Here is a 27,997-nt window from a genome sequence, read left to right as displayed (position 1 = left end):
GTTTACTGGAAGCATTTTTTCAAGCTCTCATTCTATAATACCTGATCACTGGTGACCCAAAGACATATTATAAATTCTCCCCATAACATCGTAAGGCCTCTGCTTACATGTTGAAGAGGTTGAGCCCGATGCGGTAGAGTCTTTTCCTCATGGTGTCTGTAGACAGAGTTGGTGAGCGACAACTAGCTGGATTTTCGCAATAATAACGAGGAAGGCTGAGGATCATGGCTTGCAAGGCCTCTTTAGAAGACACCTCGGATACGGACTTGGCTGAGGTAGACGTGCTACTGCTGCTCAGTTGTTCTGAGAGGTCAGCAGGTTCTTGTTCAGTCTGAACGGGACCAACTAACTCCTTCCCCACCCCATCTCCATTCACTTCTGGTACACAGTTTTGTACCTGTTGAGGATCACTTGATGGCCCCGCTTGAGAAGGAGGTTCAAGTGTGATTTCTCCACCAGCCCGATCTTCTTCTGGTTTTGGATTTGGTGTGCCAGAAAGACAGTTGGACATAGATAAAGAGGTTGATGAGGAGACTGAGATATTATTATTGTCTATCTGAACAGTCACATCTCTAAAGGCCATCATCAATGTGCTGCTGCTCTTTGGAAGCGTCCCCAGCTGGCCTTCGTCGTATTCCCGCTCTTCTAGTTTAGGTGGGTCCAGATCAGGATTCTGATGCATAAAGGCCTCCCGTATCTGGTATGAACCAGCCTCTGGGAAGGCACACATGGTCTTTAGGCTCCAAGTACTAAGGGCATCGTCAATGGATTTGGCCAAAGACTGTACCTGCTCAGTAAAGGAGTCTTCCAGTTCAGTTAATGCCCCACTGATGGTGGCTGGAAGAGATGGAGACCTTACCAGAGGAATGCCCATCAAGTTATAACTCTCCAAGAGAGCCTTCTCAGCTGATGCAAAGTTGTCAGGGTTATGAACTCGCACTTTACGCAGTGAGATACGCCTTGGTAGCCGACTTTGCAAGAGCGAGTCTCGGATCTTTTCAAAGTTCTTGCTGAGCTGGTATTGGCGGAAGGCAGTCTGGATGGTGCATGCAGCTCTTCGAGAAACCATGTGACCTCCATACTTATGTTCCAGCATCTCAATCTAGGAAAGAAAGGAAATAGGTTTGTTAATCAGCTACACTTTATCAAATGACCAAGTGAGAGAAGTAAAGGTGGCCATGTTGTCTTGTCTGCAGCCAACATAAAAGCTGTTTTTCTCTTTGGCAAGACTAGAAAAGTGTTAACTTAGATTGGTTTGGTTGCTATGGACAATATCCTGTAGCTTCTTCAATGTTACCTTTGCAAACAAGCCACAGTGAGATAAAGCGGACCTGAACTCAGAACTTCCTCTCTGTTCTAAAAGATAAGCAACAGCATAACTACTTTTAAAGAAAAACATGTATTTGTTACAGCTGATACAAATCCTGAAATAATCTGCAGAGGCCCCTATGCAATTAACTTTTTCATAATCTCTTAGGAGATAATTTTTCATCTTCTCTTCAAAATAACTTTTCAGCACTCTGCAATTAAAAAAAAAATACCAAAAAAATAGGTGGAAAAGTTCTATCAAAATTAATTTGAGCATTTTCTTGCCTGCTGGTGGCTTAAATGGCATTTTAATAATGTATGAAAAATATCACCTAGGAGACAACTTAGGAGAAAAAGTGAATTCAATACGGGCTAGTGTGTCTACTTCCTGCTTTCATGGAAGCAGACATGGGGTTAACATCCTGTGTTTACAAATTAGCTGCTCTGCCAACGCAGTCAGCTGACACAGCTGAGAGATCAAATTACACTTGTGATTAGTCACAGATGAGGGGGAATTAGACAGGTTCATTTCTCTAAATACATACAGGGTGCATTTCTCTGTTTTCTTTCTGTCCTGTGTACAAGAGTTCAGGTCCACTTTAATTATGTCTGTACAGAGTTCAGACTCCACCCCTCCCTTCCTCCTCCATACAACAGAACAGCCTGCTCAGCAGGGGACACGGTAGCACATTTATAGACAAATGCTGGTAAATTACGATTTTAGGCTGCAATAGCCTAACATTTGTATTCAGCTTTAACTCCAGCATTTAGGAATAAATCTCCAATAGGAACATCTGCTCTGGTGATCAATTCCAGAGTTGAAATTAGGCCAATCCAATGCCTTTCCTTTTGTCTTGGACTGGCCCAATACCAAGCCGCATATATTTTGTATTACATGTGAATGCATCCTGTTTACACTGCTTACTGGTGGGATTCTATCCAAATTAGCTCCTAAGTATTCGTATTACCAGTGTTGCCAAGTTACCTACTATGTCAAGATTCAGTCCACTGACATTCCCAGTGTTGCCATGGTGATTATCCACTGCCAAAACTATACTATGAACTATAATCTCCAGTAAAATTACACAATTACAGAGAGAACTCACCATGTCCTATACTATGCGGCCCTAGCTGGATATATCCTTAGGAAATGGGTTCTATCTTGTGTGAACCATTTTGGATAGTGGGGGCTCCAAATATTTAAAGCGGCCCTGAACTCAGAACTTCCTCGCTGCTCTAAAAGATAAGCACCAGCATAATAACCTTTAAAGAAAAACATTTCTTTGTTACGGCTGATACAAATTCCGCAATAAATCTGCAGTGTGTCTACTTCCTGCTTTCATGAAAGCAGACATTTCTCTATGTTTTCCTTCTGTTCTGTGCAAGAATTCAGGTCCACTTTAAAGCAAAGCACTGACTACTATAATATCTATCTTATTACAATCCTTTTTGCATTGTGAACCTCTTGGCCTAGCTACTACATATAGACTTTTCTTTTATATCTACTATAATGCATTGCCGTTGATGCAAATATTTGCTGTAGCCTTACATAATATCAGATGGATATGTTCCTTTGTTTTTATCTTTCCATTTGGCTGGTTTGGTTGGTTAACTGGTTTTATATATTCCTGCATTTGTGTTGAGGAATACAATGACAGCAGGTGCTACTCTGTAGGCTCTTAAAGCCAATGGGTACCACGTTAAAAAATAAAAAAGTCAGATACTCACCTAAGGAGAGGGAAGGCTCGGTCCTAATGAGCCTTCCCTCTCCTCTCCCGGTGCCCTCAGTGCTGCGCTGGCTCCTCCGTTCACGTCCGCTGCCGCAGGGACTTCAAAGGTCTTCGGGAGCATTCGGGCTTCCGAAGACGGGACGCTCCATACTATGCACGTGCAAATGCGTCAAAGAGGGCGCTCGCGCATGCGTAGTATGAATCGGCCATCTTCGGGAGCCCAAGTGCTCCAGAAGGCTTCCGAAACATCCGTTCGGCGGCGGAAGTGGCAGTATTTGACCGAACTGGTCGAATACTGCTACGGGGGATCCTGCACGGGACCGAGAGAGGAGAGGGAAGGCTCATTAGGACCGAACCTTCCCTCTCCTTAGGTGAGTATCTGACTTTTTTATTTTTAAAGTGGTACACATTCACTTTAACCCGTTAACTGTGCTCTCTAAACTGCTGTGCACTCTAGTCTAAACCTCTGCCGGTTAAAATCGTTTGCCTGTCTAGTGCAGCCAAGCTAACGGGTGGCAGGAAGCAGTTATAGTTACCTGTTCCGAACGGCTTTGTCTTTTCCTCAATCCATGGCTCTAAACTTCTGGATATGTCTTCTGGGTCCCGATCACATGATATGACATTGTGATCAGGATCCAGGAGACCGTGCCAGGGGTGATGGAAGAGAACCTTCCTTCTTCCCTATTCCACTACCGAGCGGTGCTATAACACTGACACAGTCTCCTGAATCCCGATCACATGTCATATCATGTGATCAGAACCGAGAAGACATGTCAGGGATACATCGCCGCCGTGATTTGTCTGCTAAAAGGTTAAATAGTCATTTTTTATTTTTGACACCTCTTAAAGAGAACCCGAGGTGGGTTTGAAGAATATTATCTGCATACAGAGGCTGGATCTGCCTATACAGCCCAGCCTCTGTTGCTATCCCAAACCCCCCTAAGGTCCCCCTGCACTCTGCAATCCCTCATAAATCACAGCCACGCTGCTGACAAACAGCTTGTCAGAGCTGGCTGTGTTTATCTCTATAGTGTCAGTCTGCTGCTCTCCCCGCCTCCTGCAGAACTCCAGTCCCCGCCTGCATCCCTTCCCTCCCTGCTGATTGGAGGGAAGGGATGGGGGCAGGGACCGGAGCTATGCAGGAGGCGGGGGAGCAGCTGAGACTGACACTACAGATGCAAACACAGCCTCACAGCATGGCTGTGATTTATGAGGGATTGCAGAGTGCCGGGGGACCTTAGTGGGGTTTGGGATAGCAACAGAGGCTGCGCTGTATAGGCAGATCCAGCCTCTGTATGCAGATAATATTCTTCAAACACACCTCGGGTTCTCTTTAAAGAGACACTGAAGCGAAAAAGAAAAATTATGATATAATGATTTGTATGTGTAGTGCAGTTAAGAAATAAACCATTAGGAGCAGAGACATAAGTCTAATATTGTTTCCAGTACAGGAAGAGTTAAGAAAATCCAGTTGTTATCTAAGCAAAAGAGCCATTGAGCTCCACACTTTCAAAGTCGAAGAGAGCTCTGTCTTCTGAAGCTTATTATCTCAAGTGTCAGTGACTGTATTGTTTTTTTTTTCAGCATTTAGAATACTGAGTAGTGTGTAGACTGCAAATATTAGAGAATGATGCAATGTTATAAAAAAAACACTATATAACTGAAAATAAAAATATGAGACTATTTTCTTTGCTACTAATGTTCTAGTAATTATCTGTACTACACAACCAATTCATCCTCCTAATATTATAAATGGGAAAGTTTGGATGTTTGTTACTCGATCACGCAAAAATGGCTGAACGGATTTGAATGAAATTTGGCACACACATAGTACATTACCTGGAATAAAGTATAGGATATTTTTTATTTCCATAAAAAGTGGGCGGAGACAAATACAAATTTAACTGGGAAAATGTAAACTGCAGCCATTCTTACACTGTTAATGGCAGGGTTCTCAAACTTTGCACAGTTGGTCACAGGGTGACTGGGATTAATATTCAGAAAAGTGGGTGGAGCCTATAAAAGCCAATCAAAATACACCTATTGATTTTCAAGGGGAATATTTACATTGCTGCCATTCCTGCACTGTTAATGGCACAAGCTTTAAACCTGGTACAGTTGATCATTGGGTGACTAGGGTTCAAATTGAGAAAGGGGGTGGAGCCACAAGCAGCCAATCAGATTTGTTTCATTCCAGTGCAAATTATTGATGCCAAACACCGCAGAGCTCACAAACTTGGTAAGGGCTCTTTCACATCAGAGCTTGCGTTGGAGAACGCTCAAAGCATACGTTTTGTTGTATGCCTTTTACTGCGTTTTGATATGCGTTGCACTGCAGTGAGTGTGCGTTTTTAATCCGTTTTCAATGCGTTACTGCACATAGAAAAACGCAGGTAATTATTTTTTCTTTTAGTTTTCAACTTTCTACATTGTTCCTCTGTTGCATTCTGGGACTGATTGCCTGCGTTAACGGATTAAAAACGCGCATAGTGTGCGTTTTACATTGACTAACATTGTAACGCATAAAGCTAGCGTCGGCTGAAAAACTGCGCCTGGGTGCAGTGTAACGCAACGCACAAAAAGGCTGCGTTACATGTGAAAGCTAAAATGAAAGTCTATGGACTTTCATTTCACCTTGGGTAACGCAAACTTTACCCTTTGCGTTGAAACGCAGAAAATCTGCCCTAATGTGAAAGAGCCCTAACTGAGTAATTGATGAATTGTGTGTTAGGGTTAGGAAAAGTGGGCGCAGCCAACACTAGCCAGATACATAGCCAGATACATAATCTGGTCATTAGTGGTCAGAGACAAAATACAAATTTCACTGGGAAGAAAATTGTAAACAGCAGCCATTCTTACACTGTTAATGGTAGGGTTCTCAAACTTTGCACAGTTGAATACTGGGTGACTGGGATTAATATTCAGAAAAGTGGGTGGAGCCTACAAAAGCCAATCAAAATTCACCTATTGATTTTTAAGGGGAATATTTCATTGCTGCCATTCTTGCACTGTTAATGGCGCAAGCCTCAAACCTGGTACAGTTGGTCATTGGGTGACAAGGGTTTACATTAAAAAAGGGGGTGGAGCCACAAACAGCCAATCTGATTTGTTTCATTTTAATGCAAATTATTGATGCCCAAGACCGCAAGGCTGACAAACGTGGTCATTGAGTTATTGAATAATTGTGTGTTAGGGTTAGGAAAAGTGGGCGCAACCAACACCAGCCACATAAGCGTGCAATGCTGGGTCATCAGTGGGCGGAGACAAATACAAATTTCACTGTTAAACTGTAAACTGAAGCCATTCTTACACTGTTAATGGAAGGGCTGTCAAACTTTGCATAATTGGTCACTGGGTGACTGGGTTTAATATTCAGAAAAGTGGGTGGAGCCTACAAAAAACAATCAAAATTCACCTATTGATTTTTCAGGGGAATATGTAATTATTCCCATTCTTGCACTGTTAATGGCACAAGCCTTAAATCTGATACAGTTGGTCATTGGGTGACTGGGGTTCAAATTCAGAAAAAGGGGTGGAGCCACAAACAGCCAATCATATGTGTTTCATTTCAATGCAAAATATTGATGCCAAAGACCGCAAAGCTCACAGACTTGGTCATTGAGTAATTGTGTGTTAGGGTTAGAAAAAGTGGGCGGAGCCAACACCAGCCAAATACATACGCGAGCAATGTCGGGACATCAGTGGGTGGAGAAAAATACAAATGTCATTGGGAAAATGTAAACTGCAGCCATTCTTACACTGTTAATGGTAGGGTTCTCAAACTTTGCACAGTTGGTCACTGGGTGACTGGGATTAATATTCAGAAAAGTGAGTGGAGCCTACAAAAGCCAATCAAAATCCACCTATTGATTTTCAAGGGGGAATATTTAATTGCTACCATTCTTGCACTGTTAATGGCACAAGCCTCTTGCAATATTAATCACCTGTACCTGGTACAGTTGGCCATTGGGTGATTGGGGTTCAAATTCAGAAAAGGGGTGGAGCCACAGCCAATCAGATTTATTTTATTTCAATGCAAATTACTGATGCCAAAGACCGCAAAGCTCACACACTTGGTCATTAAAGTAAGTGAGTAATAGTGTGGTAGGGTTAGGAAAAGTGGGCGGAGCCAACACCAGCCAAATACATACCCGGACAATGCCGGGCCAAGAGCTAGTTATAGCATAATTTTTTTTTCGCTTCAGTGTCTCTTTAAACAAATTCATTCCATTTACTATGTTACATGCAGATCTGTGCCTGGATTTTGGTCATTAAATAAGGCAGGCATGTCGGTGATGGGGAGAAGGAGGGGTGGAGAATGTGATAGGTGTCATTTCTCAGACAGGCACCTGCGGCAGGAAGTATACATTACAATTCCGTCTGGGCGCACTATCAACGGGAGATCTTAACAGTCAGGCACGACAAGCATAATTTCATATTATGAATATTCCATCTTTTACAAGAGAATAGATTTGAATTTATAATCAGCTCAGAAAGAAAAGAACATCTATCGCTGTGGGTTTGCTTTGTAATAAACAGGAAGGTAACAGATGGTCGACTGCCGCTTTCTCTGCAGACATAGCCTGCCACAGACTTGCGACTGGATGGAGGCGGATGGAAAGAGGTTTGAAGCGAAGATCAACAGTGGGAAAAAATATATATCTCATTTTTAGAGGACAGGAACTGTAAGGATAGGGTCTCAATGGGAGCTGCTTTGGGTTCCCTGTAAAACCAGGAATGCAAACGGTGCAATAAAATTGCACCGCACATTTAAACCTAGTTAATTAAAAGTATATTTTACTGCTACATTATGCAGTAATGCACTGCACTGGGATATTAAAGTGTCTGTCGGAATGCACTCTGAACGTCACATTGACTTACTATTGCAGTGCGACTTTCTGCCTTAAGATGCCTGAATAAAATCGCACCACAATGCCCCAATGTGAACGTATTCATACAGTGAGATGACTCCAAGAGGTACATATATTTTTGTCAGAAAACAATGAGGCCCATGTTTAATGACACATTCTGACAAAGCAGGTGGTTTTGGCTCACAGAGCTCACCGCTGGATGCCAAAAGCAGGCGCCCCATAGAAGCAATGTTATGCTGCGTGGGGCGGGTAAGGGTAACTCGGGGCTGCCGGACCCAGAATGACAGCTCCCTCTGAGTTGCGAAAACTCAGAGGGGGAATAGTATTTAGCACCTCCGGGGAGTTTTGCCGCAGCAGGGAGAGCCATCAATCAGCTTTCCCAGGCGACCAACTCACCAGCGACGCAACAATACGTGCACCAATGTGACCCCTGATTTGTTTATTCCACCCTTGTTCCATCACTCTCCCCCTCCGCCGTGTCTGTATCACACACACAGTCCCCCCCCCCCCCCCTTCCCCAATGCACTGCAAGTGCAGCGGAGCAATGTATGTACTGTAGATTTACCATCTCCAGCATTGGGATTCCTCTTCCTTCCAGTAGCTGCATGCTATATGCTTGCATACCTGGCTCCCGATCACATGACATGTATCGGGTGCCGGCAGTATGCAAAAATAATGCTTGTGGCTGAAGGAAAGAAGACGACAAATGGCGCTGGTAAATATGTTCTGTTCTGTTGTACTTTCTCTGAAAAGTGGAAAAGAGAAGGAGAAGCCCTCGGACCCAACTCTGCATAATCAAGGGGATTATTGTTACAGCACTTCTATGTAGTGATAATAAACAGGGTGGCCTCTTAGATTCTCTTCAGTCTGGAGGACTCTGTACCTATGGTTTCCAAAAAGGATTTCAAATGTAAAGTTGTCAGACCATGGCAAAGTTTTCCACTTCATCTCAGTTCATGTTACAGTGGTCTGAAACTCTGACATAACATTCAATAAAAATGTGTTTTTCTACTTTGTATTATTCATACAGTTATCATATTTGCTTTGGTGCACAAGTAATATTGTCTGTCTACAAATTTACAAGTTTCCAAAGTGTAGTTTTTCTTGCCCTGAAAACTGTCATTGCATTTTATTCCAATTGCTTTTTATTATATATTAAAATCTTCTAATGAGTTGTTCTGAGCTCTGTGTGTGCCTGAAGCAGAGACAGCTTCTCAGAAACTGTTTTTTACTTGTTACAGACAAATGTATCAGCATTGGAATGTAAACAAAGGGACTGTTATCTCCAGTTTTGATGGGTATTTGAAGCTCAATAGCAGGACAAGGTGCTTTGTTTAATCATTTCAGTGATGTTCTGCTAAAAAAATGTCTGGGATAGTAGCTTTAAAGCTGTGAGGAATCTTTTCGAGCAAAGTAGAAATGCTGACTTTCAGACCACTTTAAAGAGACTCTGAAGCGAGTCTAAATTTTTTTTTTAACTTTTATTCATTTTAAGCACCATAAGCCCTGCTAAACTGCCGCTATCCCACGACAAAATGAGGGGTTTAAACCCCACAAATCCCCTCTCCTGTGTCCGGGGAGCACTTCCTGCTTGAGGCAGAGCTTAGGGCTGTAACCCTGCCTCTTCGTGCGTCAATCCCCGCTGATCGCCGCCTCTCCCTGCCCCTCTCAGTCTTCCTTCACTGATAGGGGCGAAGAGAGGCGGAGATCAGCCGGCAGATTGACGCGCATGGAGGCAGAGTTGCAGCTCAAAGCTCTGCCTCCATGAGCAGCAAAATCCACGAACAAGAAATTTGTGGATTTTACAGAGGGGATTTGTGGGTATAAACCCCTCGTTTTGCTGCGGGATAGCGGCAGTTTCAGAATCAGAATCAGATTTATTTCGCCAAATACAGCAAGCGCTATATTCAGAATTTTTTGTGGTACACATGGCATAGACATATTACAGGAGAACAAGAAGCACAACACAGACAATTTACAACTGCAGTAATGGTATACATGACAGAAACTGGGTTTAACAGGGCTTATGGTGCTTAAAATGAACAAAAGTTTAAAAAGAGAATATAGACTCGCTTCAGAGTCTCTTTAAGTGAGCTGGGGCTCAGAGAAGGTGGTAGTGTTTCTGGATCATGTTTAGAAATGTTTTTTCCTTTGCATAGTGAGGTTTAGCTTGCATTTGTGAAACGGTTTTCAGAAGTGCTCCTGAGTCTGTACAATGATTACTACTACAAAATCATGTCTGTTTTAAACACAGTTCTACCAGAAGGCACAACCATCCAATACTGGCTTTCAATCTTGTTCCTTGTGTACAGAGATTTATTTGTATTATCTGAATCTAATGCTTTTATTGACTGTAGATAATGAAATCCAAACATTCTTTACAATTTTATGTTGAGGAACAATATTGTTAAATTGTTGCACTATTTGCCTTGCAGTGTTTCACAGACTAGTGTATCCTTCCTCATCTTTATCTCCGAGAGACTCGCCTTCTCTGAGATGCCCTTTTATACACAATTATGTTGTCAATTAGCCTCATTACCTGTCACATGTTCCACACTGATTTTGTTCAGCAGTACACAACTTTTTCGTCTTTTGTTGCCATGTGCAAACTTTTTTGAAACTCCCCTTTAAATGCAAAATGAGCATATACTGTTTTTTCTCCATTCAGCATTTGTTTATCTTCCTTTAAATATAAGGTTTATAATATAAACAGGGCTACGGGAAAATGGCCACCCGAAGCCCTGCACTCAGTGCACTGCACTGGTCTGGCGGCCTCTCTGATAGGCTGCCGGCCAGCGACAGCACAGCACACGTCACACGCGCGCCGCAGCCACTGACACCGGAGCCGCCTAGGAGCCGCGGCGAAGGTGAAAAAGAGCCGCATGCGGCTCCGGAGCCGCGGGTTGCCGACCCCTGGTTTATATGATCTGCAAATCACAACATACTTTTTTTTACTTGCATTTTACCATTTTACACAGCATCCTTGCATGTAAGCAAGCTCAACTATGGTTTACATTTAAAGCCCGTTTCCACTTCGGCGATGTCGCCGGCGATTCTGCAGAGTTTCCCCGCACATGATTCGCACGGGGAAACTCTGCCATAGGGGATGACGGGGCCGCGGCGGAATCGCTTGCGGGAGCGATTCGGCCGGAACCCCTGCAGAATTCGTCGTGGAGGCTGCGAATCCCATAGCCGTGCATGGCACGGTTCATGGGATTTGCCTGCGATCCCGCCCACCCGCTCAGTGCTGGCGTGCGTCTATGAGACGCACGCCGCACTAGTGGAAACGAGCCCTTAATGAATAGAGTTGAATTGAAGGGACTGTCACTGTTCAAGTAATTGTGAGGCTTTGCTTTGAACTGTTTAAGTTAAAGGACAACTGAAGTGATAGGGATATGGTGGCTGCCATATTTATTTCCGTTCTAACAATAGCATTTGCTTGGCAGCCCTGCTGATGTATTTAGCTGCAGAAGAGTCTGAATAACACCAGAAACAAGCATGCAGCTTATTCAGTTAGAGCTGACAATAATGTCAGAAACACTTGATCTGCTGCATGCTTGTTCAGGGTCTATGGCTGAAAGTACTAATGCTTCATACACACTTGAGATAAAAGTCTTTGGAAAAGGCAAGATCACAGACCAATTTTCCCCCCTTTCATGTAGTATGAGAGCCATACTCTACACACAGTCTATTCTATGGAGCTGCACTCCCCATCAGATAAAATCTTTGCAAGATAATGCACACAAAGATGCCCGTACACACTCAAAAGATCATTATCTGCAAAAGATCTGTGCCTGCAAAATATCCATTCCTGCAAAATGCATTCATAGTCTATGAGATCTGCAGATCATCATACACACCTTGTTTAACAGACTTCATCTGCATATCTGGCAATCATCTGCATATCTGAAAATCCATCCTGGTGGATCTGATCTGCAGATGATCTGCAGATGATTGTCTGTTAAAGCAAGTGTGTATGAGGATCTGCAGATCTCATAGACTATGAATGCATTTTGCAGGAATGGATATTTTGCAGGAACAGATCTTTTGCAGATAATGATCTTTTGAGTGTGTACGGGCATCTTTGTGTGCAGCATCCTGCAAAGATTTCTGTCTGATGGGGAGTTCAGCTCCATAGAATAGACTGTGTAGAGTATGGCTCTCATACTACATGTAATGGGGTAAAATTGGTCTGTGATCTTGCCTTTTCCAAAGACTTTTATCTCAAGTGTGTATGAAGCATAAGAGGCAGAGGATCAGCAGAATTGCCAAGCAACTGGTATTGCTTAAAGGGAATGTGAAGTGAAAATAAACGTATAATGATTTGTATGTGTAGTACAGCTAAGAAATAAAACATTAGCAGCAGAGATACGAGTCTAATATAGTTTCCAGTACAGGAAGAGTTAAGAGACGCAAGTTGTTATCTATGCAAAAGATCCACTGATCTCTCCACGACTTTCAAAGTCGCAGAGAGCTCTGTCTTCTGAAGCTTATTATCTCAAATGTCAGTCCCTGTATTTTGTTTTTTTTTGCAGAGGAAAGTTCAAAAGTTCACTAGCCTGCTCTGAAATCGTTTAGAATGCTGAGTCGTGTGTAAACTGCAAATATTAGAGAATGATGCAATGTTATTAAAAAGAAAAAAGTAACTGAAAATAAAAATATGAGAATATTTTCTTTGCTGCTAATGTTCTAGTAATTATCCGTACTACACAACCAATTCATTATCGGTATATTATACTTTTTTTTTTGCTTCAGTGTCACTTTAAAAGGGAATAAATATGGCAGCCTCCATATCCCTCTCGCTTCAGTTGTCCTTTATATATGCCTATACATCACTCAATAGATATGCACCCAAATCGATCATTTGATAGATGTGCAGTGCTGAAGGCTCACCTAATAACGTTGTTACATGTACTGGCGTCACATGGTCTAGCGCTCACGGGGAAGCCAACACCGTAGGAGGCCAGGATTTGTTCTGACGTGACAGGTTAGCCTTCAACCTTGCACACAGGCATGGGGGGGAGGGGGGACATATTCACTTTGAGGGGGGACAGTGGTTGTAAGGATATCAAATGTTGTTACCACTGTGCACCTGATCGAGCACTGGTGACCAATATTTTCTAGCATTCCCGATTGACCCATTTGAATTTTTACTCAGAAATCGATCGAAAGATCGATTGTATGCCCATGTTGTGGTATAAATTCCTCCAATGTGATAAAATTAGCAGACTGAAAGACTGATCGTCCCACAAAAGGAGTGATGTACTGTATTTATGGGCACCCTTCTCACGCCAAGAAAGAAGGATTTACGTTCTAAGATGGCCACACATAATACAATCCAAACGGTTATAAAACTGCACCCAAATTTTATTTTCTGTGTCATTTCGCAACGTTGACCATGTCTTATCAAATTTTACACAGCCTCACAACTCATTTGTAAACTGGGCTGTATAATCAATAAAACCAAGATACATTTCTTTTTTGCTTTTCTAGATACGTCTTTGTTATTGTCCTGGTAGTAAAAAAGTGCCTTCCCTTGTGCTTATATCATTTATGTTTCTTTATTTCAGCACTGATTTACCATTCATGTCTCTCAAAGCAGATCTTTTGCTACCTGACTGCAGAGGGTTATTGTTCTAATCTCCTCACATCTACCAGCCCCAGACTTTTTTGTCTGTGAGAGACCTAATAAGCGATTGCTTACAGGTAATATTTTGTTTCATATGCTGAGCTACAAAGGTCTGTAAAAAACTGAATTTGATCAAGAACTTAATTATCTTCAAAACAACGACCCCCGCACTGCAATGCCCATCATCTTCTGAGAGGAGTATCGTGGAATATTCTCTTTCAATTTTACCTTCATCTGTCCATGTAACCTCGCCAGTACCCGGGATATTTACCCCCTTTTTGACTCTTGAAATAAATTGTCCCAACTTACCAGCCACAGAAAAACAGTAGTACTTGCATTACATGTTAATATTCTCAAGGGTACATTCCTAAATTTCAAATAGGGTATCATTACATATTCTCTTTGAAGGGCTTGTGTTATCCTTTTCACATAACACAAACGGTTTGTCAATCCTTTTAATACTGTTTTTTTTTTTTTCTCTTGTTCCCTGAGGAATGTAGCAGAGACAAAAGCCTTGTACACACATGAAAGTTTTGTCACTGGAAATAATCTGCTTGAAATGAGCATTTATAAGAAATGTAAATCAGCGCTGTTGTTGAATTATCAATTCAATATTTTATCAAAGAGTTATAGCTGTTTTTCTTTTTTTCCTTTACTTTTGTTGCTTTTGATGAGTTATGCAACAGCTTTTATGTTTAAATGTTGATTGTGCTAAAAAGCCACAAGGTGGCACTGTGCATTTTGCTGATGTGCATGTTCAGTGTTATGTGCTGTTGTGTCTCTCTATAGTAGTTTCTAGTTTGTTCTTCCACTATGTTGGCTTGCAGAATTCTGCTGTTATTCCTGTTTCATAGATAAATACAGTTGTGTTCAAAATTATTCAACCCCCACTGAAATTGAGTGTTTTGGCCAGTTTGACATTGATTTGGATCATTTCAGTCATCTTGTTTACAATTAAATCAAAGAGGCACTTGTAAGTCAGACAAATATAACATAACATTTATAATGAAATAACCACAAATGTCTTTTCTGTGCTCACATCATTATCAGTTTTATTCAACCGCCAAGTGACATGTACCATGCTTAACTGTATATGATGCTCTGCTTCATTGTACGCACAAGCTGTAATGTTGTCCTATGTATGCTTGTCCCATGTCTACGTATGTACCACGCTTAACCGTATGCTATTTCTTGTCTTTTTCATCAACGACCCTGTATGCTCCAAAACCAATTCCGGGTACAATCCACCGTTGTACTTGGCGAAATAAATTCTGATTCTGACATTCATTGTTAGTACTTAGTACAACATCCTTTTCCAGTTATAACAGCTTTTAAACGTGAAGCATAGCTTGACACAAGTGTCTTGCAGCCATTCTTCATGGGTAAAAGCCTCCAGTTCAGTCACATTCTTAGGCTTGCGCGCTGCAACTGCTTTCTTTAAGTCCCACCAGAGGTTCTCAATCGGATTTAAGTCTGGTGACTGCATTGACCACTCCAAAATGTTCCAGCCTTTAATCTGCAACCATGCTCTAGTGGACTTGGAGGTATGCTTGGGATTATTGTCCTGTTGAAAGGTCCAACGTCTCCCAAGCCTCAGGTTTGTGATGGACTGCATCACATTTTCATCCAATATCTCCTGGTATTGAAGAGAATTCATGGTACCTTGCACACGCTGAAGCTTCCCTGTACCTGCAGAAGCAAAACAGCCCCAAAGCATGATTGACCCCCCTCCATGCTTCACAGTAGGCAAGGTGTTCTTTTCTTCATAGGCCTGGTTCTTCCTCCTCCAAACATAGCGTTGATCCATGGGCCCAAACAGTTCTAATTTTGTTTCATCAGTCCACAGAACACTATCCCAAAACTTTTGTGGTAGTGTTCTGTGGGGGTTGAATAATTTTGTGGGGGTTTTCAGTGAGGGTTGAATAATTTTGAACACAACTGTAGACCCTTTCCTACGGGTAGGAACACACTAGGCAGGATAGCATATGCGTTTTCCACTGTGTGCTATGGAAAATGCATATGCGATTCTGCCTGGTGTGTTCCTACCGTACAAAGGACTGTGGAAGGAAGTGTTCCTTTTGTGATCTCATCATGTCACATATGTACCTGAGGCGACATGTGACATGATGAGATAACCATGTGTATGTACAGTGCAAAACATAGTAATAACTAGGCTGTTTTACTCGTTTTATTTTGCTGCCTGAAATATTTAATTTCTAGCCATGGAAGTGACAGCTTATGTCTTGTCACCTTGTCGGGAATATAGTAATCATCACTGATAAGAAAATTACAGCCATAAAAGGTTTCCTGGCAGAATTCAACTTCTAAGTGCAGGGAGAGATAAAATACATGAACTACTGATCTTTTTCTAACTCTAGGACACTTAATTGGCTGCCACTGACTAGAGACCATAAAACATTCAATCTACTTTGTAAATGTTTAAATATAAAAGAAAACCCTGGGATACTTTAAAAGTAATTTTTAGGAGTAGGAGGATAAATATATTTGTTTATCTCATCATTTTATTTTCACCTCTGGTTCACTTTAAAGACCATCAGTCTTGCCTCTTTTGGGCAACAGGTAGTGCCCATGCCTATCTCTCTGACACTCAATGTTTTGATTTCTGGCACAGCATTATCAGCATGTGTATGGTGCGCTTACCTTAAGCACTAAAGTGCTTACTGCTGGTTCACACTGCAAGAGCTTTTAAAAGTGTACCTGCGATGGGGCCAAATAAAAAATGTATACATACCTGGGGTTCCACCAGTCCCCTCTGGCTCCCTTGTCGTCCTTATTCGCTGACTGGTTTGTCTGCAACTGGTCCCGGTAAGTTGTCCAGTCAGTGCAGGCATAGTCCAGCTGAGCGCGCTCCCCCATCATGCCGAGAGCATTCTGCTCCTGTGCGGTAATACACCAGGGGCGCACATGGCCAGGTCGCGCATGCGCAGTATGCCCTGGAACTGAGGTCTTTCTGGGGTAATTTGCGGAAGATCCAGGCTGCGACTGAGGACGACGAGGGAGCGATCTGGGCGGAGGGGGCTGAAGCCCCAGGTATGTATACATTTTTTATTTGGCCCCATCTCAGGTTCACTTTAAGCGCTAATGATTTGAAAAGCTCTTGCTAATGTAATGCTATGGGGGATTTTTTTTTTTTACATTGCTCCAGTGAGAACACAAACATAGCATTACATTAGCAAGAGTTTTTCAATTCACAAGCGTTTATAAAAAGATGCTGTCAAGGAATCACCGGCACTTACATTTTCAGAGCGACTTCATGCAGGGTCAGAATCGCATTCCCTGAAAATCGCTCCAGCAAGTGCTGGTTGTTAAGGGCCTGAGCCCACTAACGCAGTTGTGCACAGTTGTGTCCACTTTCCAGCATCTGTAACATTGATGTGTTGCTGAAATGGGGACACAACTGCGTTAGTGGGCTCAGGCCCTAAACAATCTCTATTAAAAAAAATAAAAAATACTAGCGATACTGATTTTCTATCTCTACTGGGTCCCAGTTCTAACAGCTGAGAGCCCTGCATGGCAGCTTTCCCAGTGAAGCATGCAGTGGTTCAGAGTTGTGTCATAATGAATCACAGGTATCTCTGTGTAATGCAGCCTGTTAGAAAACTTAAAATGTAACCAAGGTGACATGTGACATAAAGAGATAAACGTGTATGTAAAGTGCAAAACATATTAATAACCAGGCTGTTTATATTATTTTATTTTGCTGCCAGAAAGAGTGAATGTTCAGGCATGCAAGTGACAGTTTCTGGGGCTATAGCAAACCTCACTGATAAGCTAATTACAGCCATAAACGTTTTCCTGGCAGCATACAACTTCTGAGGGCAGGGGAAAGATAGAAAAAGGTCAATAGTTCATGTATTTTAACTCTTGAAATCTTAATAGACTACCATTGAGCATAGACAACTAAACATTCAATCTACTTTAAAAAAACATTTACATTTAAAATAAAACCATGGGATATCTAAAAAAAATATATATTTTTTAGGAGTAGGAGGACAGATCCAATTGTTTATCTCATCAGTTTATTTTCATCTAAGGTTCACTTTAAACTACATAGATATGATTTAATTAGTTTTGGGATTTGTCTTAGGAAAAGTAGAGCTATGCAGATCTACAGCGTCTAGTATAACATTTTGTTTTTTGTAGAATCTCTGATTTACGATTACCTCTATCAGGTTGGCTTTAGAAGTTTCAATGATCATGAGGAGATTAAACTCTGAGCAGTGAGTTCAGCAGAAGGAAGAAGACTCTTACCTGTTTGTTCTTGAGATCCATGGACAGCTCGTAGTCACTGTTGTTGCCATGGGAACAAGTCGCCACACTTTTCCCCTTCTGCACCCTCACAGGGGAGCCCGTGTGGTGTAGGCTGGCCTTGGTCACCGAATCCTCTTCACCGGGCTGCTTGGAGAGGGCGCTGCTGGCATGACTGTCCTCCCGTACATCCCAAGCTGTACACACCAGCTTTTTCCCGCAAGAGTCATCACTGCCAAATGAAAATACAGTCGTATTAACTATATTGTACCTTCCTGGTAAGCTCTTTTGTCAAAAACCCCCCATAAAATTATTATTATTATTATTATTTATTGTATTTATAAAGCGCCAACATATTACGCAGCGCTGCACAATAGATAAATGGGTTAACATACAGGTAGAACATACGGAAACTCACAACAAAACAAGATCATGCAAATGATTTGATAACAATACAGTGTCATAGGTCAAGATAGAGACTGTTCGAGTCTACAAGAAGGGTGGTTGTGAGTAAGATTGCATAATCAAGATGGATACATTAGGGAGGAGGGCCCTGCCAGAGGCTTACAATCTAAAGGGTGGGGTGGAGACAATAGGTGCGTCTTTTGAGAGGGGGTCTAACAGAACATATTATGATACTGGTGTAGGGGGGTATGCGAGCGTGAAGAGGTGAGTCTTGAGAGCTTGTTTGAAGGTATTAAAGGTGGGGGCGAGTCTGACGGCTGGTGGGAGAGAGTTCCAGAGAGTAGGGGCAGCCCTGGTGAAGTTCTGCAATCGTGCGTGTGACTGAGTTATGCGTGGTGCGACTAGGCGCAGGTCATTGGAGGATCGGAGGGGGCGGGCTGGTATGTGCCTGTGGACCAGATCAGAGATGTAGGTCGGGCAGGTCTTGTGCACTGATTTGTAGGCCAAGCACAGGATTTTGAAATTGATCCTAAAGCTGATGGGGAGCCAGTGTAGGGCTTTACAGAGCGGAGTTGTAGAGGCACTGCGGTGAGAAGAATGTATCAGTCTGGCTGCCGCATTCATTACCAATTTAAGTGGGTCAGTACGGTTAGAGGGGAGGCCAGATAAAAGAGAATTGCAGTAGTCTAGGCGCGAGATGACAAGGGCATGGATAAGGAGTTTAGTGGTGTCAAGTGACAGGTAGGAGCGGATCTTGGAGATGTTGCGGAGGTGGAAGTTGCAGGATCTGACAATACCTTGGATGTGGGCTGTAAAGGAAAGTTCAGAGTCCAGAGTAACGCCTAGACAGCGGGCTTGGGAGGTAGGGTGGATAGTAGTATTTTCAATAGTGACGTGCAGATCTGGGAGGGGTGCAGCTGTGCGGGGTGGGAATATTAGAAGCTCAGTCTTGTCCAAATTAAGCTTCAGGTACCTGGCAGCCATCCAGGAATCATTTATAAGCTTTTTATGGCCGATTCTCCACTAATGGAACTAAACAGCTTTCTGGTTGAGTTAATCTCTGCCATGTTCTATGTATAATACATTAACATTGCTTATTAGCAGGGCTATAGAGTTGGAGTCAAAGAGTCGGAGCAATTTAGGGTATCTGAAGTCGGAGTTGGTGGTTTCAATAAACTGAGGAGTCCGGTGATTTTTGTACCAACTGCACAGCCCTGGTATTGTAAGTATCAGACTAAGGAGTCGGAGTCGAGAGGGGCCCCAAAACCTTAATCTCTAGTTATCTGGCTTGCAGTCACTGCCATGTATCCCCTTTACTTATTTCTCTCTGCTTCAAACACAAAAGGGGAATGATAACTGAGTGAGTTGTGTGCACCCCCCTCCCTACACTGTGCCCTGAGGCTGGAGCCTCTCTCGCCTCTGCCTCGGCCCGGTTCGGGGAGGTAGTGGTGATTGCACAATGTGTACAATAGTTCTTTAATTCAAAAATAAAGGATACTCAAACAAGAATGCGAATTTACCATTTAAATATTTTATCTGCACCTCTATTTCTCCTAATTTTTGTTCCACCTTTTGTGGAGAATTGCCTCCCCTGCCCACCTTCCAGAGAGTGACTTTTAAAGCGGATCTGAACTCATAACTTCCTCTCTGCTCTGAAAGATAAGCAAAAGCATAATAATCTTTACAGGAAAACATTTTTTGTTACAGCTGATACAAATCCTGCAATATATCTGTAGTGTGCCTACGTCCTGCTTTAATGGAAGCAGTTATAGGGTTAACATATTCTGTTTATAAATTAGCTGCTCTACCGAGGCAGCCAGCTGATAAAGCTGACAGATCAAATTACAGTTGTGATTGGTCAAAGATGAGGGGGAATTAGAAGGCTGAACTCTCTAAATACACACATGGAGCATTTTTCTATTCTTTCCTTCTGTCCTGTGCAAGAGTTCAGGTCCACTTTAACCCAAACGGGACTGAGTTTATTCGCCCCGTCTGCACCTCAATTGGTCACCCACTGGTACCCCTTGTTTGTGGGTATCTTTCTATTTAATTCTCCATTTAAAGAACCATACTACACCACATTGGTTCTCGGTCTGTTTTAACTTCACTACTCTTTTACTTGCACTTTATTTGCATACACACACACACACACAAGCAAGGTACGTGGATTAAAACTATGCGTGCCAATAATTCTACCAAGCTGAAACGAGGGGATCGCTAATAGTCGAAAAAAAACTGTTTGCATGTTGTAACAATAAAGACAAAAGAAATACCGAGAGCCCAATATAGTGTAGTATGCAAAACAAGGGGTTGGAAATGAAAAGTATATAATGTATATACTCACAAACGTGGGTTACCTACTAGGCAACCACTGTATAGGCAGGTGAGGAGATTAGACCTGTCCTCACTCAGGATTAAAAGTCGCTCTCTGTAGATAAGGAAATAAGGGGCAACACCCCTCCACTAGGGGTGGATATTGATAATGTAAGAGTGAACAGAGGCGCCAGCAGGATAAAAGGTTCTAAAAGGCTTAAAATCCCTCAGGAGGTGGTGGTGGACTCGCCTTCCCGAAGCAGACAAGATACCGCCAGTTTTATGACAACAGGTTTATTAATATACTCCAAACAAACAGTGCAACGCGTTTCACGGGTATGTTCCCGCTTCCTCAGGCAATAAACATATAGGAGTATACAGTATAGTCTCAAGGTCACGAATAGCGCCTCTGTGAGACTATACTGTGTACTCCTATCTGTTTATTGCCTGAGGAAGCGGGAACATACCCCGTGAAACGCGTTGCACTGTTTGTTTTGGAGTATATTAATAAACCTGTAGTCATAAAACTGACAGTATCTTGTCTGCTTCGGGGAGGCGAGTCCACCACCACCTCCTGAGGGATTTTAAGCCTTTTAGAACCTTTTATCCTGCTGGCGCCTCTGTTCACTCTTACATTATGTTTGCATGTTGGGTTGATTTGGCTCTGTACATTTTATAAGATATAGGTTTGCTATACACCAGCGGATCTGGATGTAAGCCTGGATTCAGGGGCATAAAGAGATAATTTGCATATTCAGCACTGATGCATTGTGGGAGACCACAGTTGAGCACTTAAAGCTAAATTATCGCAAATACCTTCTGTTTTAAAAAGGCAAACTATACTGAGTGTTGGCTTTTTAGAAGGAGGGCTTTTCAGTCTCTTTTACTCCCCTATAATTTCCTAGTAGTTTTCGGTCACCCCGAGCTGCTTGGGCATTCTGTTAACAAAAGTGGAGTATGCCTTTAAATAACAAAATGGCTTATGTCATAATTACACCATCCATTTTTTCTTCCAACAAAGTTGGAGCGCTCTGTGAGTGCCGAAACACCCAGAAGAGGATCTGGACAGCCGGCTGGACACCACGGGCGATAAGAGTATCCAGATTTAGGCCCGGGGCCCGCAGTCTGGTTCAAGCAATGGAATTTCTCGATGAATCCCACACTTCCTATTTTGGATGGGGAAGGGTTAAAGTGGCGGAGTATTTTTAGAAAATCCAGGGACTTGGATAAGCTGATTAAATGTGTGCCATGCCCTCTGTACGGGGCGATGAGTCTGAATATTTGATATCTATTAATAAAGCTGCCATCTGGAATTTCATATTACATGTGTACATAGCTGTGGCTCTCCAGGCCCTGAAAAAAAAAAAAGAGGTCTCTAAATTTAATGTGCGAGGCGGCTGACAAAACGCAGCCCCTAGCCATCCGCGGCGGCCAGCGACAAAGGTCAGGGACACGTTATGAAAAATAATTAATGGGATAATCACACGATGAGACGTAGGGGAGGCTCCCGCTCGTAGCAGGACTGGCAGACAGTTGTGGCTTAACCCCTCACTAACCACAGCCACAGGACCTACAGCGTATGTCTTTATGATCTGGCTGCACAGAGATGACTTACTCAGGCCTGCTGGAGGTGATTTAAACTACACTTGAAGTGAGAGGGATATGGAGGCTGCCATATTTATTTCCTTATAACAATGCAAATTACGTGGCTGTCCTGCTGATCTTCAGCCTCTATTACTTTAAGGCCCCTTCTACACGAGGAAGTTTTCATTGCGTTGCGTTACCCTTTTTTATTGTAGGTAAAGTCTATGGGACATTTCATACCTAGAGCGATGCGATGGAAGTATCCGATTTGACGCTAACATGGGCAACTTGTGCGGTCACCTACCTTAAACAAGAGTCATGTAAGTCAATGGTGACACAGACTTTTTAAAATGTTTGGTGGTGGTTTCATAAACTGAGGAGTCGGAGTTGGTGATTTTTGTACTGACTCCACAGCCCTGCCCAGAACAATGTTTAAACTAGAAAGAAGTCCTCAGGCCGAAAATGGTTGGGTAACCGTGGTTTATAGGATCTCAGGCTGTAACAGGTTTTATTTTCTTGACAAGAGATGAGTTATGGGTATTGGGTAGAAAGATTTACCAATATTTGTGCACACGTCAAAAAGGAATTCAGCCATTTCACTAAAGTGCTTAAACCAGTTTAGATAGCTCGGATTAAATTAAAAACCAGTCCAGGACCACAGGCTTACACCCCCTAGTGACTAGGCTATATATATATTTTTTTACCACTTTAGTGCTCTGCAGATTTAATAGCTTGCTGCAGAGCCATATCACTTAGCAGGCAGGTTAATCCCCCCTTTTCTGCCCACCAACAGAGCTTTCTCTTGGTGGGCTCTGATCGCTGGTGTAATGTTTGTTTATTTTCTTATTTATTTATTTGTATTTTTTTAAAATAAATTTCTCTATTTTTTATTTATTTTAATTAGTCCCCTCCCTCCCTACCCCGCCAGCCAATCATGGCGATCCCCTCTCATAGGAATCAGCCTATGAGAGGGTATAGCGATCAGAGCCTCTCTAGGGGACAGCCGAGTGACACGTCTGTCCCCAGTACAGCGCTGCAGTAGATTGCAGCGCTGTTCAATGTAAATTGATGGTGGTTTTGCCGTCCGCTGGTAGACTGATGACGGATCACCTGTAAAACCCCAACCCAGGACTTGACGCCTTTCGCCGTTAGGCGGTCCTGGGGCTGCCACCTTCCCGATTTTTTTTTTTTTACCAAGAGAATGAATAGTTGAATAAACATTGAGTCATACTAGGATTTTAAAGTCCCAGGTCAAGCACCGTTGTCTTAGGTATGTAATAACACATTCTTTTAAATTAATTAATTGTAAAACAATGAGTGAAGAAAGAATTTATAAGGTTATAAGGTTTATATTTATAAGATTTATATTTATAATGTTTTCTTCTCCTTCATCCTCAACAACTGACAGCTGACTGCTCACTAGAGATGGGCCGAACGGTTCGCATGCAAACTTGTTCACGCAAACAAGCCAGGTTCGCTTTCGCGTTGAAACGCGAATTTTATGCGAGTTTGACCCACCCCTATACTATATCATTGGGCTAAACTTTGACCCTCTGCATCACAGTCAGCAGACACATGGCAGCCAATCAGGCTGCGCTCCCTCCTGGAGCCCATCCATTTTCACTGCACCTGTGTGACTGCACATTGTTATACCAGCAGTCACTGCATACCTTTCACTGCACCTGTGTGACTCCAGATTGCAATATACCAGTCAGTGCACACCTTTGACTTGAATGGATGGCAGACTTGCCCTCCATAATAGATTCTCGTTATAGGATTTCAAGTGTATTTGTCTCATCATTACAGCATGTGTGCCTGCTGGTTTAGGACTTTCATTATTATTATTTAATATTTATATAGCGCCGACATCTTCCACAGCGCTGTACAGAGTATATATAGTCTTGTCACTAACTGTCCCTCGGAGGAGCTCACAATCTAGTCTCTACCATAGTCATATGTCTATATTGTGTAGTGTATGTATGTATTGTGTAGTGTATGTATTGTAGTCTAGGGCCAATTTAGGGGGAAGCCAATTAACTTATCTGTATGTTTTTGTGATGTGGGAGGAAACCGGAGTGCCCAGAGGAAACCCATGCAGACACAGGGAGAACATACAAACTCCTTGCAGATGTTGACCTAGCTGAGATTCAAACCGGGGACCCAGCGATGCAAGGCGAGTGCGCTAACCACTATGCCACAGTGCTGCCCACTTCCACTAATGATCCGTTCGGTAGAACGTCACTGTGCCATCGTGTAATGCAAATATGCTGAGACGTCATTGTTTATCACAAACCATTGGGAACGCTTGTTTTACACCGACGGTGGTCGAACGTGTGTGCAGAGATTAAGATATGAGCAATCTGCTTACTGAGCTTCTGGGTGGTATATGAAAATCGATGCCAGCGGTGACCTTATTTGTAGCGCCATGGCAGAGTGGACAGTCAGTCTTACGTTACCCAAATAACAATGCCACCAGGTCACAGTCTACCACTGCTAAAGTGCCCGTAGCTACCCTCCTTGATGGCAGCTGAAAGGGTTAACTGGCGAGTTTACAAAGTTAGTGTTCAGCCTGGCACACAAGTCGGCCCGGCGCTCTGTGCATGGCATAGCAGCTGGCAAGCCGCATTAGTGTTACATCTCTGTGCCTCAGGACACTGGCGGGGTAGAAGGGGGAGGGGTGCTTAAACGGAAGCTACGGAGCCCCTGCTTTCTTGTGCCCAGGGGGCAGATTAGCGGGGCATCCATGCGGAAGATGGAAAGGCTACACTGGAGATAGGGGGAGAGAGGATAGAGAGAAAACACGGGAGCCCAGTGCTAACATAACACATACATATTACACACTGCACCCACACACTCCACACTCTGCACACACACACTCTGCACACACACACACTCTGCGCACACACACACACACACTCTGCACACACACACACACACACTCTGCACACACACACACACACACACACACACACACACTCTGCACACACACACACACACTCTGCACACACACACACACACTCTGCACACACACACACACACACACTCTGCGCACACACACACACACACACTCTGCACACACACACTCTCTGCACACACACACACACACACACACACACACTCTCTGCACACACCCACACACTCCACACTCTACACACACACACACACACACACACACACACACACCACACACACACTACATTGCACACACAACATACCACACTACACAAGCACCCTGCTATACATGTACACCCCACTGCATACACACTACACACGCGCGCACTGCACTCTGCACACACACTACATTGTACACACAACATACCACACTACACACAGACCCTGCTATACATACACACCACCCACTGCATACACACGCACACAGAAACATCATGCATCACAAACCGCACAGACATTGTAGACATTGCACACACAGTCCTCATTAAATGCACTGTAAACACACGCCATCTGTACAAACATACTGCACAAACATCACACACGTACACTGCACTATGCACTATGCACACACACACCACACTGCACACTCACCACACACACACACTCACACTAACCTAAGGCCTAGTTCACACTGCAAAACGGTGTTAAGCGATTGTGATTTACAATGCGATTTTCAGAGCGATTATTAAAGGAATGTGCGTTTTTGCACAACCATGTACTCAACTGACATTGCACATATTGATCAAATATTGCACATACCACAGACTGCACACACACATTGACCGCACAAAAATATACATCACACAGACAACACACACATACTGCACACACACATATGTACTCAGAACATGCACATGCAAATATCCATCTAGCTCCACATAAACAGGGAAGGTCATAGAAACTGCATCAAACTACCTTTCCTAAAATAGTTAAAAATGATTGGGAGGCGGTGGTGGCTCAGCTCACCACCGCCTCCCAATCATTTTTAACTATTTTAGTGATTTTTATCCTTCTGGCGCCTCTGTACATCTCTACAAATGCCACAAGTCCACCCCTGGTAGAGGGGTGTTACTGTTACAGCCTCTTTTTTCTTCTATACACAGAGAGCGACTTCTTAGTCCTGAGTGGGGACAGGGCTAAACTCCTCACCTGCCTCAACAGTGGTTGCCTTAGCGGTAACCCGGGTTTGTAAGTATAAATACTTACGTTTCATATTTTCCTCTTTTTCCAATACATACTACACCATATCAGGCTCTCGGTTTTCCATTTTACACCTTTCCTGCTGACTTCCCTATGGACAGAAGTGGACTGTGAATAGTGATAATGATGTCTAGGAGGAGAACTCAGTGATCAGTGATAGATATGTTAGTCTCTGATTTGGTCATGTGCTAAAGCAGGATGTGATCACAGCAAATCAGAGCTTTGCAAACCTACCAGCTCATCAGACAAATCACATGCTTCCCCATGAGTTGTCCTAGACATGACCATCACTAACTGTGAAATGCAGAAAATTCCGAGCTGTGGGAGAATGATGCAAAATTTGCATGCACATCTATGCAGCTTGAAAATGTACCAATTGAGTACCACCATGGTGGAGGTAGCAGCCAGGGTGAATAATCAGGCACCCGGGCTTCAAATCAGTTAATTGGAGTGCCAAGCCCAATTGGTAAATTGAGTGACACCATAGACGATCAGTTCCCAAATATGATGTGACAGGTTCTCGCTGAAATTATAGGGGCTGCAAGGACACCTGTATACATACTAGATTCTAAACCAAGATGACCATGATAACTGCCTCAGCTGAGAATCTAGTGTGTCCAGGTGTCCTTTAGGGTCGCTGAAAGAGGAACATAAACCCAGGATTGAAGTTCATCCCAGTCAATTGCCGATACCCCATTTCACATGAGAAATCTTTAAGTTTTCTCAAACAGAATATCAGGGGGGCTCTGTGTGGCTGATATTGTGGTGAAACCCTCCCACAGTTTGATGTCAGGGACAAAAGAACCTTTTAGCAGGACTGTGAAGTCGGAGTCGGAGCAATTTTTGGGTACCTGGAGTTGGAGTCAGCTGTTTCATGAAATGCGAAGTTGGGTGATTTTTGTACCCACTCTATAGCCATGTAAGGGCTGTGGAGTTGGAGTCGAGGAGTCAATTTTGGGTACCTGGAATCGGTGGTTTCATAAACTGAGGAGTTGGATGATTTTTGTACTGACTCCACAGCCCTGCCTTTTAGCCTATCACCTTGTTAGTGGGGGTGTGGCTGTTGGTGCTGTTTAATTTTCTTCATAGGTCAGCAGTAAAGATGCTGACCGGCAGGCTCACAGTGGAAACAAAATGAATGAATTACATGGCAAGTATTCATTTTTTTCCCTACTACTATCGTTCAGTAATGTTCCCTTAAAATGAACCTGAAACGCTGTAGTCTAGCGTGTGTATGTAACATTAGTTTCTGCGTGCATTATCTATATGTGACCATTACCCACTGCATAGTACCTCTACTCTTGCCTTTGATATGATTCTCATCTGTTTTTATTCTTTTCATATGTCCACTATGTCTTTTCTTCTTCTGTTTGTGAGAAGTGAGTTTCTTGATACCTCATGAAGAAAACACGGGAGACCAAAAACCAATCTAGTGAAGTAGATATAAAGTGTATACCAAGGAAAAAATATTTATACATTGTACTCATAAATATGAGTTGCTAGGCAACCACTGTAGGAAGACAGGTTAGGAGATTATCCCCGTCCTCAGTTGGGTAGATGGGCCTCTCTGGGATAATCCAGTTCTGCTCCAAAAAAACTCAATAAATGATGTATAAAATCATAAAATATCCAGCTCACAACAAATGTGAATACCAGAGCTATTAGTAAGAGCCCCTGAATATACAAAATAACTATAAGCAGTTTAAAGGGGAAGGTTAGAGTTGGCTTGTGTTCCA

At 42.9% G+C, this 27,997-nt stretch overlaps 1 protein-coding gene across 1 annotated transcript in view; it reads right to left on the bottom strand.

Moving 5' to 3' along the window:
* IQSEC3 (IQ motif and Sec7 domain ArfGEF 3) overlaps positions 1–27,997 on the bottom strand; it is a 218,977-nt gene that overhangs the window by 57,515 nt on the left and 133,465 nt on the right. The window contains exons 3-4 of the mRNA XM_068277664.1: positions 17,811–18,039; positions 108–1,102 (exon numbers count right to left, since the gene is read on the bottom strand). Of these exons, the coding sequence (XP_068133765.1) occupies positions 108–1,102; positions 17,811–18,039 (1,224 nt within the window). The remainder of the gene's footprint in view (positions 1–107; positions 1,103–17,810; positions 18,040–27,997) is intronic.

This window comes from Hyperolius riggenbachi, chromosome 3 (assembly GCF_040937935.1).
Source record: "Hyperolius riggenbachi isolate aHypRig1 chromosome 3, aHypRig1.pri, whole genome shotgun sequence".
Classification (NCBI taxonomy): domain Eukaryota; kingdom Metazoa; phylum Chordata; class Amphibia; order Anura; family Hyperoliidae; genus Hyperolius; species Hyperolius riggenbachi.
This window is presented reverse-complemented; position numbering and strand designations above follow the sequence as displayed.